Source organism: Arvicola amphibius, chromosome 13 (genome assembly GCF_903992535.2).
Source record: "Arvicola amphibius chromosome 13, mArvAmp1.2, whole genome shotgun sequence".
NCBI classification, from domain to species: Eukaryota; Metazoa; Chordata; class Mammalia; order Rodentia; family Cricetidae; genus Arvicola; species Arvicola amphibius.
The window spans coordinates 36,461,355-36,477,015 of record NC_052059.1 but is presented as its reverse complement, the minus strand read 5'-3'; the positions used below and the strand labels follow the sequence as shown (position 1 = coordinate 36,477,015).

At 43.6% G+C, this 15,661-nt stretch overlaps 1 protein-coding gene across 2 annotated transcripts in view; it reads right to left on the bottom strand.

Moving 5' to 3' along the window:
- Window positions 1–15,661, bottom strand: part of Dgkh (diacylglycerol kinase eta) — a 157,675-nt gene that overhangs the window by 34,157 nt on the left and 107,857 nt on the right. For both annotated transcript variants that reach the window (XM_038310039.1, XM_038310038.1), the window contains 7 exons: window positions 15,154–15,313; window positions 13,475–13,583; window positions 13,204–13,343; window positions 8,635–8,719; window positions 6,104–6,189; window positions 3,004–3,103; window positions 69–342 (listed from right to left, as the gene is read on the bottom strand). In XM_038310039.1, coding sequence (XP_038165967.1) covers window positions 69–342; window positions 3,004–3,103; window positions 6,104–6,189; window positions 8,635–8,719; window positions 13,204–13,343; window positions 13,475–13,583; window positions 15,154–15,313 — 954 coding nt within the window. The remainder of the gene's footprint in view (window positions 1–68; window positions 343–3,003; window positions 3,104–6,103; window positions 6,190–8,634; window positions 8,720–13,203; window positions 13,344–13,474; window positions 13,584–15,153; window positions 15,314–15,661) is intronic.

The window sequence follows — 15,661 nt, the reverse complement described above, 5'->3', positions numbered from 1 at the left end:
ACCAAATCCGAGCATTATGTACACTGCAGGGATGTTGCCGGCCTCTTTGAAGCTAATTTTGTGTGTACCTTTTCCAGCTTCTTCAATGACTTGCCTCACTGCCTTCTTGAGACTGTCTGCACGCAGCATTATTTCCCGGGGTTTCACGTCTTTCTGGGAGGAGGGTTTGGCAACGTCATTCACGAGCTGGTCCTTGCTTTCACCCAAGGACTCTTCACTGGAGGACTCCACGGCATCCTCCTCGGGGATTGCAGGGCCGACCCCTGGGGGCACCCGACTGGCCTGAGTGTCCGCGTGCAGGGCTTGTAGCAGCTGCTCGAGCTTCTCATTTAGGACTGAGCACTAGGAAAACCAGCAGAAGATCAACGACGACGACAGCGATGAGGGAGAAATTCAAACACACTACGCTGGCAGACACACTATAAGGTGTGTGTTTGTGTGTAAGATAAATCTGCAATGTTTTTAATCGCTGGCGATGAAAACACCAACATTCAAGTGGCTAGGGTATTTTCTTCTGTAGATGTTTTGGGTAGAGGATATATCCATTTTCAACTTAGTGAAGACAAAAAATGATCTTTTTTGAGTGGCTCTTAAGGTCCAGAAATGCTTACTCTCAAGTGATGGGTAAAGACGGATAAAGACCTACTGTATGAAAGAAAACAGAAGCCCGAGGGCCGCCTCTTGATTCAGACTGCTGGACCGCTCAAAATCTCCCTCAGGGTTTAAAGTCTTTTCAGAACAATACTTTATGGACATGAGAGTTTTGTTAGAATGCATGTATGCACACCGTGTGTGTGTGTGTGTGTGTGTGTGTGTGTGCATGTCTGTGTGTGCGTGTGCGTGAGTGTGCGTGTGTGTGGTACCACGAAGCCAGAAGGGGGGTCTCAGGTCCCTTGGGACAGGTGTCACGGATGGTTGGGAGCTGCCATGTGGGTGCTTGATACCAAACCTGGGTCCTCTGCAAGAGCAGCAAGTACTTGTGACCTCTGAGCCATCTCTCTAGGCCCCGCAGGTTCAAATCCTTACAACCTACGTCAATCTGCTGCTCTTCCTTAGAATGCAACCAATACTAAGTGGAAAGAGATACAGTACACAAGACACCAGGCTTTGTTTAAAGTCATTGACTTGGGGCGCCCTTCTTAACTTCAGGAGCTGCAGGCATGGTTGAGCTGAAGCTCTGTAAGTGCCAACAGCACTATGAGGTCCCAGAAGGAGCAAGAAGGAAAATGTACAGGAATAAAGACGAAAGGAGGGGGGATGCAGAAAGAAACACGGGTACAGAGGTCTACCACTTCTCCTGTTTTTCTACAGGTAAAGAGACATTTGGGATCAAAACTGTTACTGCACTTTCGGTCTTCACAGAACTCTTGGTCTATCCCCCTTTTTTTTCTCTGTCTTTGATGGAAAGCAAAGGCAAGACCACAGCAGAAGGACTTCAGAAACAAACGTGTGCCTAAGAGAGAATCCCCGCCTACCGAAACTCTCCGTAGGGATGGAAATGATCTGAATCCCACAAGATTTACTTCAGTGCTGTTGTCATTGATACCCAAGAAGGCTACTGGATTTGATAGGTTAATTTTGTACCCTGCCACTTTGGTGGACGTATTTATCAGCTCTGAGAGCATTTTTTGGTAGCTCTTGTGTAAAGAATCACAACATCAGGCTGGAGAGGTGGTTCTGTGGTTAAGAGTACTGGCTGCTCTCTCAGAGGTCTTGAGTTCTATTCCCAGCAATCTCACAGTGGCTCACAACCCTAATGGGATCTGGTACCCTCTTCTGGTGTGCAAGCATACATGCAAATCATATATGTGTGTGTGTACATATATATATATATATATATATTTACATAAATAAATAAACATTTTTTTAAAAAAGAATCCTAACATCTACACATTGGGACTGCGAATGATCAGCTGTGGGTGGGACAGCTACATCTACCCCACCCCAAGCCCCAAGGTTCGGGGAACATGGCTGAAGAAGTGGGCAGAAAGAATATAAGAGATGGAAAATAGGGAGGAGTGATGTGGCTTCTAGACATGACACGGCTGTTACACACATGAACTCAGCAGCTGTGGTCACCTACATAAGACCTGCACAAAAGCAATAGTTAAATATTCCAGAACTGAGGCCAGGAGGGCTCTGGAGGTCCCACCCCTGGGCCAGGGAGCTATGGGCAGCTGGTGACTCCTTGGTGGGGAGAGTCAGTTGTCCTTAGGACTTGGCCATGGATGGACTGCCCCGGGCCCCAGAAGATGACCTCACCCCCACATCCACAGGAGCGGCACTAACCTGACTCTGTGGGTTAAAAAGCTAATTATGAAAGGAGGACAGGAAAGGAGAGGTGGTGGGGATGCGGGGCCCGAGGGGAGTGAGGGGTGGATATGATCAAGATGAACTGAAGGAGGAGACATCTTTCCCGAGCCAAAACTCTCCAAACTTTATGTAAAAAGGCCCTCTCGTGAACCTGAGCAGACGCTGGCCTGTAAAGTCGGTTTGCTGTTTTTGGCAGCAGAAAGTTCACATAGGGAGTCTGTAAAGAAGAAGAAGTCTGTAAAGGCACGGAAAAAGTCATGGAAGAAACAGAACTTTGGGAGACAAGGACTGGCATGGAGAGGATGGAGGACGCCTGCCGGGAGGGCGCTGGACCACCAAATCTTGTCTGACATGGAGAGCCAGGCCTGACCCAACGGGACCACTGGTCCCACAGCATTTTCCCCGGCCAGGTTAACAGCGCATCCCTCTACCATGTCAACTGCTGGGAACGGGATGTGAATCATAAAATTTGGTTTGCTGAATCCTCTCCAGCAATGCAGCTTTTATGCATATTAAAGGATAGCCATAAACCAGAAGGTGTTTTTGTAAATTCTCGTATCTAATTAGAAAAAAATCCCTTTTTCTCTTTAGCTAGTTTGGCAAGAGCACACCGAGGCAGTCTTTAAAGGCACAGCGCAACGCTCATGACGTCAACCAACAACTTGCATGCCTGTCATATGTTCCTCTTACTTTACTGGCCACGGCTTCGGCTACTACTGTATTTTCCAGTGTTTTGTCCTGTGCCTTCTCCACTTTGGCAACGAAGTCCCTCACGGTTTCACAGAGGACCCTTTGAGGAAGAGAAATTGCACAGTTTAGTCAGTGTGCTCTCATGTACAAACATTTGTAAGAGAGCTACAAGGAGGCAAACTCAAAATACCCAGGATCATTTTTACAGCAGACCATACTTTCATCTGTGTTAATATAGCTCAGATACAGTTAGGGCTTCCTAAGTGAAAATGGGTACACGAATAAGCCTCATTATCCGTACTTATGGTAACACTGCAGTGAACCGTTCACGCTCAAATAAGCCTTACAGATAATACTTTCAGATTCCCTAAGAATCTTCCAGTATCTTCCACAGCTTAGATACTCTTCTTCATGTAGAACAAGTTCTCCACTGTCTACAGGATCTACTGAACCTGCTAGTCAGCAAGTGATGTCCACTTGGTAGCACATTGCTCCTGAAGAGGAAAGAGCTTGTGTATTGTTACCAACCAATCAGATACTTGAATTATGTTCTCTGTAAACCCATCCATTTTCCCCCCTTAAGATAACCAATACAATAATACATAAGCCTAATCCAATTGAGATCTCATTAGTGTCAGCAATATACGGTTGACTTATTTGTTTGTTTTAATTACATTTGGTATCTTTGCAAAAGAAATCATCTAAAAAAATAGTGCATAACATATCCACCTCTCAAAAAGCTGTGTAAAAAAATGACCAGCAAAAGGCATATGTATAGATTGGTTTTGGCAACATGTGTACATTGATAGAAACATCTTGAATGTGAAGCATTTCTATTATTGATAGAAATTAAAGAATTTAAGGAAAAAGATAAAAATGTTCCAGTAGGTTTTTTTCTATTAAGTTTACAACTTCCTCTGGTAAGTAATAATGGCAGCTTCCAGGTGCTTCAATATTACAAAAATCAAACAATGCAAATCGAACAGGCATGGTACATGTGTACATGGTACACGCACCCACATATACTCCAAACCTTTGCCTGGTCATATAGGCACATTATTGCTAACAATTTTTGTTTTATTTGTTGCCTGGGGGGGGGTTAGAATCACTAGCCATCTATCCTTCAACCTGCTTCCTGCTGTCAGGAACAGAACCCAGGCCTCACACATGTTAAGCAACCATCTAACCACTGAGTTACAGGCACGATTCTCTTGACATTGGCTGACATTTCAAATTCCAGTTTCTGTTCTCTATCTTTAAAATTTGATTGTGTGTGCTTGCATGGATGTATGCACATGCATAACATCTATGCGGTGACCAAGGAGTAGAGAAGAAGGTGTCAGACCCCTGGGACTGGAGTTATAGGTGATTCTGAACTATGGTGTGGGAGCTGGGAGCCAAACTAGAGTCCTCTGCAAGAGCAACAGACTCTGAAATGTTGAGTCATCGCTCCATCCCCTTAAATTCAAATTTTTAAGGGAATTAAGAGAGTGAAGATTACCATTTATTAGAGGCTCGTCGATGCACTCCACATACAACTATTAGTCTTTGTTAATCTATAATATGCTTCTATAGAAATTCTTGAAACATGATGCCAGGGTACCATGACATTTCTCGTACAAGAAGCTGAAGGAAAAGCCTGATCCTCTATACCTTGGGTCTAGAGGGCCGATGCACTGTGTGCAAGTTAGAAGAGTGGCTGGGACTGAAACTGAGGGACTATTCAGAAGAAACAGTCTGCCTTGTGCTCCTGTGGTTCCACACTACAAAAGGAATGAGGGCTCTTTAGATCCTGGAATGAACTGATGTAGAGTTTAGAGTTTAGTCTCTAAAGCGAAACTTAAGTAAGACGGGCCAGGCGTGCAGGTCTACAATCCTGTCTACTTGATGCAGGAGGGAGTCTAGCTTCGAGACTGCCCGGAACACAGTGAGTTCCACGCAGTGTCCCTTTAGGCTCTCTACACACATACATCCGATCACAGAGCAAGGCTGGCAAAGCCAAATGTCTACTGAGGCCAGGGAAGTAATGGGTGGGTTGAATCCAGCACGAGAGAAGCACAAGTGTGTTGAGGCCTGAGTAATCTGAAAATGTCTCCATTTCCGGAAGTAACACAACTCACTAAACAATCACAAAGCAGCCGGCAGCTCTGCCCAGGGTGCTACCCATCTCTCTCCACGTCAGCCACAGTGGTCCACTGCCTGAAGCCATTTCCCTTTCCTCCTGTCCATGCTGTGTCCTGTTCCCTGGGGATACGTCCGCAAAAGCAGTTGTTCCTACATTTGCACTCCTGTCAGAAGGAAACTTGTTCGTAGGGACTTATGTTTCTTCTTCATTACTAATTAAGTATGTAATCAAAAAAAATTTGCATGTTCCTTCTCGGTTTTCTACTGTCTTCTGTCCCTCTGCCCCATCTTTTCCCTTCACTTCCTGCATAATAGTAATATATTCACTGAGCAGGATCTTAAAACGAATTCCATCACCTGTGAGTTGAATATTTCAGCTGGCTCCATCCCCTTCCCCAGCTGACCTCATGATACGAGTATTGGATACTTCAGAAGTAAATTCGAAATTCCACATTTGGGATAACGACATTATGAAGCTTTGGCTCCATGTATGGAATTAACTTAACTAAAATCTGATAACTTTAAACTAAAATATAATTATGTGATTTAAGTATACTGAGAAATGTCATTTTGAAGAATCTTGTTATTTTCCTTTTAGTGATGTAATAAGCAGTTGCTAAATACAAATGTGTTTGGGGGAACTAATAAATATAATGAGATAGGATTTCCATGTTATAATTAATCATTGATAGTTTCCAAACAGACATTTAAACTCTAAATACTTTTTACACTTTCCTGAAAAAAAAAAAAAAAACCCTTCAAAAGAAGCAGCAAAATATACTGCCTCTGAAGAGACTCCATGCAGATGCTTGATGTAACAAGAAAATCAAGTTCAAATTATTGTATTTACTCCTTTAAGCTACTTCACATATATTACTAAGGAAAACTACCAGAGATGGCGTCACAGCCAAGAAACACCCTTCCCTTTCAAGTTCTCACGGAACTGTACTTTCTTCGCGTCAGTCCCACAACTCACTTGGCAGACGATATGACCACCGCGTGTTCGTCAGAATTGAGGATTTTCGAAAGGTGATTGGCAACCGAGTCTTCATAAATCGTCATCTAGAAAAGAAAACCCTATGCTATATGACTGCTGCTGACGTCTTTACAACCCAGTTATGACTGCTTCAGAGATGTGCTGTTCGTACTGTACAAGACTGTCATGGAATGGGTGGAGGGGAGGGACGTGGGAGGAGGGGAGAAGACGGAAATTAAAAAAAAAAGACTGTCATGGAAAGTGTCGGGGAGGGGGCATAGTCTGCCATGGAAAGTGTGGGGGAGGGGGCGTAGGCTGTCATGGAAAGTGTGTCTGGGGCAAAGGCTGTCATGAAAAGTGGGGAATCACTGTACAAACAGTGTGTATGTTGGGGGGGTTGTCATTATACAAAGAAAACTTCCCCTGACTCCTATTTTCAGGTTCTGGAGTTCTTTACATTTTTAGAAGATCCATTAATTTTTTGAAAATTATATATAAATGAATTATATATAATTATATCCTGACTATAAGAAGCATTACTTAGAATGAATACGGTAAAAGCCAGACTAGTGCGTATAAAATATAGACAAAGACCTAGAAATCCAAGTAGAATGACCCAGTGATTGACATTTGGTTTCCTTGCGAACCTGGGGAAGACAAACTGAAAACACACACCGACAACCGGCGCAGCCTGCGGGCGATAAAAAACTCTCCTACATAAAAACCCATAGGTCCTAGGAAGGTGCTGGACACTGCTGGAGCTGAACACAGGCCTAACACTAGAGGACCAAGAAACTCAAGTCCTACGTAGACACCCCAGGGAAACAGATGTGTGGGCACCAAAAGGCATGAACTAGATGAGATGTTCGCACGGTGTGAACATAATGTGTGTGTCCCATGGAAATACCGCAGGACACGGGAGGGAAAGGGGCACAAGTGTGCCACAGTACAGATGAATCTGACAAGCACTGCGTAGAAGGAGCCAAAGCAAAAAGCACACAAAACGATTTCTATTTTATAGTCTATGTCTCCATTTTCATAAACCACGCAGAATTAGTGTAAGTTGTGGTCAGGACAGTGGTCATTCATGAGAAATGTGGGGTTCGGGTGTTTTACAAGGGCAGGAGAGGGGCTTATCGAGGCACAGATATGGTGTCTTGGGATCTGGGTGTCAGTTACATACGGCTTGCCTAATTTGTGAAAATTTTCCAAGCTATACATCTAAGATATGCACACTTTTCTGCCTATGCATAACACTTCAGTAAAAAAGGTTTTTAAAAATTCAAGTGTGGAGCCATACAATCTGGTAAGCAACCATAAAATTATACTTCTCCTGAAACATACTCCATTCCCAATTGCCCTGTATTTCCTTTTCTACTGAACTCAAACCTTAACATCCTATTGAAAGAGTGCATCTTCCTGATATGTAAAAATGTGCATGCTATCTAAACAGCCTCATGCACAGAGTTTTCTGCCAAATGTTTTCGTCAAGTGCCATAAACCAGAATTTTCCAAGAGAGATGGTAGCCCCATTCAAGCTGGTCCCCAATGGTCCCTCGCCTTGTTCAGACATCTCACTCTTTTTTGCCCATTTGCTCAGAAATAACTGAAGTTTCAGTAATCATTTTCCTCCATAATGCCACTCTGATTGGCACTGTCTCAAAAAAATTCATTGTAATTTATAGTCAAGTCCATCCATTGGTAGCTAATGTGCAGTTTCTACCTCATAGCCTTCAAATGCAGGCCACACCCAGAAAAGCAATTTCACACCACAGGTCTCCCAAGTTCCATAATATTGCCCCAACCCACTAATTGTCTGATTTAAACACAAGAGTCTGTATCGTTAAAGATCAGAACAGTGGAAACACATTTTTTAAAAAATGCAAAATAGGGCAATATTCTTCAAGCAATCAACTTATTCTCTTCACTGCTGAGTGGATAATACATGGCATGGCCAGTAATGCTACGAGAAAATGCATTAATTAACATTAATTATTATCATTTGATTAGTGCTACTTAAAGCTTATATTTATTTGTTCATTAAAGATACTCAAAGACAAAAATATAACTCTTTCTGAAGAGAGACGGTGCATGGCCTTCCAGCCGGGAGTACTGGGACGTGGGTGGGAACGTGGGTGGGACGGGTTTACTGGAGCTGCACTAACACCTGCTAATCAAGCAGGTGCTCATGACCGATGCAGACGACCAGACAACGCTCACCAGAGGCTGCTGGAGTCCTGAGTCGTGAGGACAGGACCCGGCGTGCCCGCTGCTTTACATATATCTGCATCATTAAATCCTCACAGCGCCGTGGCCGTGTTACAGACGACATGGTGAGGACCACGAAGGTCAGCCACTAAGGGTTCATGGTCACAGAAAGATTCTAACCTGGATCCTTAGGGTTCTTTACTCTGGGAGAGAAGCCTGGAGACAGTCAGGGACACCATGAAACAAGTATGCCACCACTGCCATTTCCCCTGTCTCCAGGACACCCCATTTCAAATGGTCAGTAGACAGAGGATTAGTCTTACAAAAAATCCTTCAGATGCTTCTGTGGGTTCAGGAAGCAGAGACGTCTTCGCTGGCAATTTGAGTTCGTACGTCATTATACTCCACCTGAAGAGACAAAAATCCTTTGGTCTGCAATTTCTTTACATTTTAATGAACTATTTTCATCTTGTACACACACGTGTACACACACACTTGTGGCCTACAGTTTTATTCTATCTTAAACCAAGGATGGGACAGAAACAAAGCTGTGATAATCCCATAAACACTGGATTTATCTGGATTTATATTATTTCTCCAATTAGCAGCATCCAAACATTCCAACACCACGTCACAGCAGGAAAAACTGGTCATCCCATGACTTACTGCCTTTTTAAAAAATTATTTCTATTTTGTGTTCATTGGTGTTTTGACCACAAGTATGTCTGCATGGGGGTGTCTTAAGCCCTGGAACTGGAATTACAGACAGTTGTGAGCTGCCATGTGGGTGCAGGGAATCGAACCCAGGTCCTCTGGAAGAGCAGCCGGCGTTCTCAACACACGAGCCATCTCTCCAGCACCAACTTACTGCTCTTGATGCAATGTATTCCAGCTTTTTCCTTTCTCTTCTACTTTCTAAATAAGGTTCGTTGTAAGGTACTAACTAAATTATGTTTTAATGAGCCAAAAACCCAAAGGTCTAAAATAATTTCTTAGATTTAATAAATGCATATTACCATATTAAATAAACTATTTCATATTTAGCAACTGCTCCTAGCAAAAGGATAGGAGTGAGGGAGGGGGAGGGGAGAGAGAGAGAGAGAGAGCGAGAGAGAGAGAGAGAGCGAGAGAGAGAGAGAGAGAGAGAGAGAGAGAGGGGGGAAAGTGAGGTAAACACTCCTTAATTCAAGAAAAAGTAATATAAACATGAGATGGAAGGAAATTAGTTATAGAAATAATACTTAATTCAAGAAAACGTATTTCAGTTATAAGTAAGTTATTACTAGGTCTCACTAAGTAATAATTCAAAAAATTAAATCATTAGGAAAAGCCATCAACAGGATAATTCCAGATTAATATCTAAAACAATTCTAATTTGGGGGAAATAATGGAGTTAGGACATTATTACAGTCTAACAAGATGAGAGATAAGGATTTTTATAGATACAAAGCATTATAAAAGCAGTATTACAACACAAGAATTTTATAAAGAGCATGCACAGTCAATGATGGAAACTACAAACAATTCCAAAACTCACGGCTCATATAATAGTAGATCCCAGTGTATGGTTCAGAATGATGAGAATAAGTCTTCTCATATAAACCCCAATTTCCACAAACTTCCCCAGTAGGCGTGTGTTACTTAGACTATGTGAACTAAACTGTTACTTGTGTCTGCCTTTCAACTCTCGACATGAAGACATAAACAGGGGCTGGAGAGCTGGCTCCAGGACTCCAGCACCTACTGGGGAAAAGCACAAGGCTAGACTTTGGATCCTCAGAACCTACCTACACGCTGGTGGGAGTGTGTGTGTGTAAAAGGCGGGTTCTACAAGGGTGAACAGGCTTCCAAATGAAGCTCATGTGTTCGCACAGAAACTAGAAATGACACAAGTATCGGTTATCTCCACAAATAAATAAGAGAAAACTGCGATCAGAAATTTTACTTGAAGCTGAACTACTCTGGTCAAAAGACAAGAAGCAGGAAAGGATTCTGCCCAAAACCACAACCTTCTAAGCTGCATCTCCTTCCTGGATAGACAGGAAACTCCTAGGGAAGAGGGAGAAGTGGCAGCAAGAGAAGAAGAGTGGATCCAAGGTGAGCACCAGCCCTGGCGACAAGATGCTCCGGGCTTCTCTGGTACCCGCACGCTGTGAGGGCGAGACTGAACCTGACTGGGAACCTGAGCCTGGACTCTGTTAACCACCAGCCCTTCTGCTTACTGGCTATGTGACTCTGACCAGGTCAAGAATAGGGATGTCAGTACGAGCTCACTTGGGACTGCAGAGAAGGCAGCATGAAATGAGTGCCATTGAACGCCAAGCAAACGAGCTGAGCTGTTCCTACTCCCACTGTCTCCAGAAGTCTGCGTCTTTGTACAACAGTCATAATGATGCTTTTGTAAACCAAGTCACAGTACAGCTCCAAAGAGCAAATAAATATTAATGAAAAGCCTAAATAACGCAGAATGTTAAATTGATTTTTTTCATCCCTTTTCTAGGGGGCTAGCATCACCTGTTTTACATCAACAATAAAGTCACAAAGAAAACGGAATGATTCTAAGCTCCTCACCTTTGCTTTATTGGTTTAGGCATGCCAGGAGCTATCAAGGACTTTAGCCACAGGGGTGCTATTTCTCGGCTAACCACTAGGGGGGAGTAAATTTCTAGAGCCCGTTTCCTAGGCCCCATCGGGACTGCCCTTTAAATCTGTCTCATAGAAGAAGCATTTAAAATCCTCTGTGCAGCGGCTGGTCCGAAGGCTCAGCGAGTAAAGATGCTGGCGCTAAGACAGATGACCTGAATTAGAGCCACGAGACCCACACGGCTCAAGGAGAGAACCAATTCTGCAAGATCTCCACACTCTCAACTGGCCAATGCAGGAACATGCACACGATTAAATATTTTAAAAAAAATCTTTAGCAGGTACTCTGAGTTGTTCAGTGAGCAAAGTGTTGGACCATTTAGGAATTTCTTTTGGGGGCGCTCTCTCTCTCTCTCTCTCTCAATCTGATTTTATTTCATTCAAAACCTTCTTTCCCCTCAGTTTTATTCAGGTTAAAAACTACCAAATACTATATATTTATGACACACAACTGCTGTCTTGATGTACACAAATCTCACGAAGTCACCACAACATCTGAGCGACTTAACTGACCATCACCACACTGTTATACCCCCGTGTTTCTCTCTGTGTGTATATATGAAGTGTGGGTGCATGCATGTGCGTGTTCATGGGTGTGAGCTCAAGCAGGCACGTGTCAGAGCCTGTGTGTGGTGATTTAGAACAACTCTGTGAGTTGGTCCTCATTTTCCACCTGGTGGGAAACTGGGTCTCCTGTTTGCAGCGGTATATGTCAGGCTGGCTGCCCTGGCAGCTTCTGAGGCTGCTCCTGTCCTTCTCCCGTGACGTCAAAGGAAGTGCTAGGATTACACGTGTGCCACTTCACTCGGCTTTGAATGGGTTCTGGGGAACCAAAGCGCTTGAGCCACTGAGCTCCTTCCCCAGCCCCCACCCCTTTTGATTTTTCCTCCTTCCCTTCCTCCCTCCCTCCCTCCTCTCCTTCCTTCCTTTGGAACCTTCATACTTAATTGAGCCCCAGCCCAGATTATAAATCATCATGGCTCAACTAACAGTGTCATCTTCATGTGATTTTGGATAAACATAGGCTAAGGTCCTACCGCCCAGCTCTGGTTTCCAAGATGTTGTCAGCAATGGAATCCAGCATTACAGCACCCGCAAGCATTACACGGTCTGACAGACAAGGTTACTGTGCTGAGGTTATCGCTCATCCTAGGATAATTGCATCTTTTTGACTGGTGACTCCCTGATGCGATTTTGTTTTCAGGAAGAGTTCCACAGATGGCTAATCCTATCAAAGTTGTTCTGATTCATGCGAGCTCAAGTCTGTAATGATATTTTTGTATTTGTCTTGAGTTCTTGGGGGTGGGGTAATTATGGCTTACTGAATCTTCTTGTTCCCTAAACCCAAATTCTAAATGCCTTCAGGTGACAAACACTGTGATTTCTGTTTTAAACATGACTGTTCCAAGTGGGGGAGAGGGAGGCTAAGAGGGGAGGGGAGGGGTCAAGAACAATGTACAAATTTCTCTCTCTCCTCCCCCTCTCTCTCCCTCTCTCTCTCTTCCCCCTCTCTCTCTGCCTCAACCTTGCTCCCCCCCAGAGCAGGAGCTGTGTCCTCAGCCTGGGCAGGACTCTCTTCTCTTTTCAGTATCCCATTATTGAATGAATTAACTCAGAGGAGACCCCAGAGAAAAACTGAAGTTGACAACGCTTTTCTTAGGTTCTGAAACCACAAGATGTGGGTCTTACTATTTCATTCTTCAGAAGCTCTGGCTGCAAACATTTGAGCTTTCTGACTTGAACACTGATTAAAAGTGATGGGCATCCCTGGGCATGGTGGCACACTTCTATAATCCTGGTACTCCGGGATGATGAGACAGAAAATATCAAGTCTGAGGTCAGGCTGAGCCACGGAGCAAGATCCTATCCCCAAACCACACCAAAACAAAAATTAGTGACTCCATAATATTTACATTTAATGAATTCCCCAGAACCATTTTTCAGGGGTGTTTGGGGGAGCATTGATTCAAAAGCATCTTTTTTTTTTTTTTTTTTTTTTTTTTTTGGTTTTTCGAGACAGGGTTTCTCTGTGGCTTTGGAGCCTGTCCTGGAACTAGCTCTGTAGACCAGGGTGGTCTCGAACTCACAGAGATCCGCCTGCCTCTGCCTCCCGAGTGCTGGGATTAATCAAAAGCATCTTTTATTGAGTGTTTACTTTGTACAGGTTTGATTCAGGATCTCAGTGATCAAGAAACAAGACCTGGAAATTTGGACTTTCAGAGTTAGAGTTAGTGAAATTGAAAGTATACCTGTCCAACATTTTGGTACTGGCTCTTTCCAGCTTCTCTAGTATCTGAGGAAGTTGGGTGTCGTCATCATAGGAACCACCCCAGCCAAGAACTCGAGCGAGGTCATTGCCTGTACCCAAAGGCAAGACCCCAAGCTGGCACTGCAAAAGAATGCAACCATGATACTTTGAGAGAAGTTGGAAAACAAGGGCCTGGGGTTCAAGGCCAGCTTAAGCTACACAGCAAGACTCCCACCCCTCGCCTCGCCTCAAGCACGCCAGAGAACACTTACCTGTTTGTTCAAGTTCAGTTTATCGATCTCTGACAAAACCCAGCCTACACTTCCATCTCCTCCACAGACAAGAATCCGGAAGTTGTCAAACTTCTGAAATAACCTTAAGCTGAAAGTGAAATGTCTGTTTTTAGTGTAAGTACATAAAAACCCTTTCTCCAACTACTGCCTACTTTACATTCTCTATTATCCATTCATTTAAATATAAATAAATAAATATACAACCGCTAACTTGAGTGCAATAGTTAAATCAAGAAATGAATTTGAAAAAAGAATCATAAGCAGAAACAGAGATAAACTAGGAGGGGGAGGAAAAAGCAAAAGTGAAGCAGGGAAAGGGAAGGAAGGCAAAGTGACGGGGAGGTGGCATTTCAGGACGTGTCGTTCCCTGAGGAATTACAAACAAGGGAGGGCATCTCAGGGCTGTGGGGGACACTGAGGCCATAACTAAAGATATCTGTAGCCCTCAGCAAGGCAGGCTCCCAGCATCCTCCACTCTCCTGGTCTCAGCCCTTCCTTTTGTTTCTATCCCCCTTCGTGTCTCTTTGTCCCTTAGGAACCCTCAGGTCCTGTGCAACCGTCTCACAAGGAGAGCAGCTCAGACGGGTAGAGGATGAAAAGTTCCTTCCTGAGAAGACGCAGTATCACCTCCACAGAAAATTCTATGTTGAAAGGGGGTGACGTATCCCAAGGCGCATTCCCTCCAACGAAAATGCCAGGCAGTTCGTATTCATTTCTGGATGTGAGGTTATACAACACCACAGAAAACTCAAAGGATAGTCAACTAAAGTCCCTTTTACCACTTATCTGATGTCAGCCCAAGATCCTTCAGGTACTCCCCTGAGGTGCCAGACAGCCCCCTTTGGTTACCTCACTGACTGTGAGTATTGGTAGGAATCAACACTAGTTTCCACGAAGGTGATTCTCTGATATCAGCTTCCACTTTACATTTACACAAGTTTACCTTCCCTAACGCGATGTATTTGTCTGATGCAAGATACACGCTTGCAATATTGTTATACACATTTTGATAACAAATTTGGAAACAGACAGAAGGAAGTTTAGTAACATCAGAACGGTTGTGTTAAATATGATTTAGGAAACACATCCTTAATCCCAGAGCTCAGGAGGGAGAGAGAGGTCATTCCCTGTGAGGCCAATCTAGTCTACATACAGCCCCAGGTCAGCCAGGGCCTCATAGTTCTGTCTCAAAAACAGAAAGAAAAAAAAAAACACAGAAACAAATAATTAGAACTTTAAGCCAGGGACATGGATTAATAATGAGGACTAGGATGTCTACATCTATAGGTTCAATGACATGCACCAGGCAAAAAGAACACGAAAATAAAACCTCACAAAGCTCAAGGAAGGGAGGGAGGGAAACAAAGGGATGATCATGGCCAGTGAAAACTGTAATTTCCTGGGGTTTTTATTTGTTTGTTTTGTTTTGAGACAGGGTTTCTCCGTGAAGCCATGGCTGTCCTGAAACTCACTCTGTAGACCAGGTTGGCCTCGAACTCACAGAGATCTGCCTGCCTTTGCCTCCCGAATACTGGGATTAAAGGTGTGTGCCACCAGGGCCCAATGTGAAAACAGAAATTTTCATGGGGAGAAGGATCAGAGGCATCTCATGCTCAGACCATATTTTACCCAAGTAAGATTTATCATTAGTGAATTACCCTAAGTGAGGCCCTCCGTTCATTAAGTCAAACACCTGAGCAGGGTTCAGCAGCTGTTTAAAGCGACGAAGGAACTTCACTCCCTGGTTATCTCCACTCTTAGAGTTGACGAACACCAAGAGAGGGCTGACACAGAACGAAAAGGTCGCTCGACAGAAACCTGAAAAACAAACCCAAGCCGCGATTAGTATGAACGCTGTTCCCTCTTAAATTATTAACAGACATTTAGAAAAAGGAAGAGAAGAGAAAAGGGCAAAACTAAGGAACCTTCCTGATGGCCGGCACATCGTTACAATCTAATCCCCCAAGGGGGCTAAGGTTACTATTTGCATCCAACAATATAAAACTCGCATTTTAGAATATGCTCTGTAGTGGGAAAAAAAAATCACATCAAAGACAATAAATACCTCAATCACAAAGTATTTGAAATAAACCACCAACCTTACTAATTATTTGTAAGAAAAACAAATCTAGGCTATGGGTTCCCATCTGTTGTCAAATAATCCAT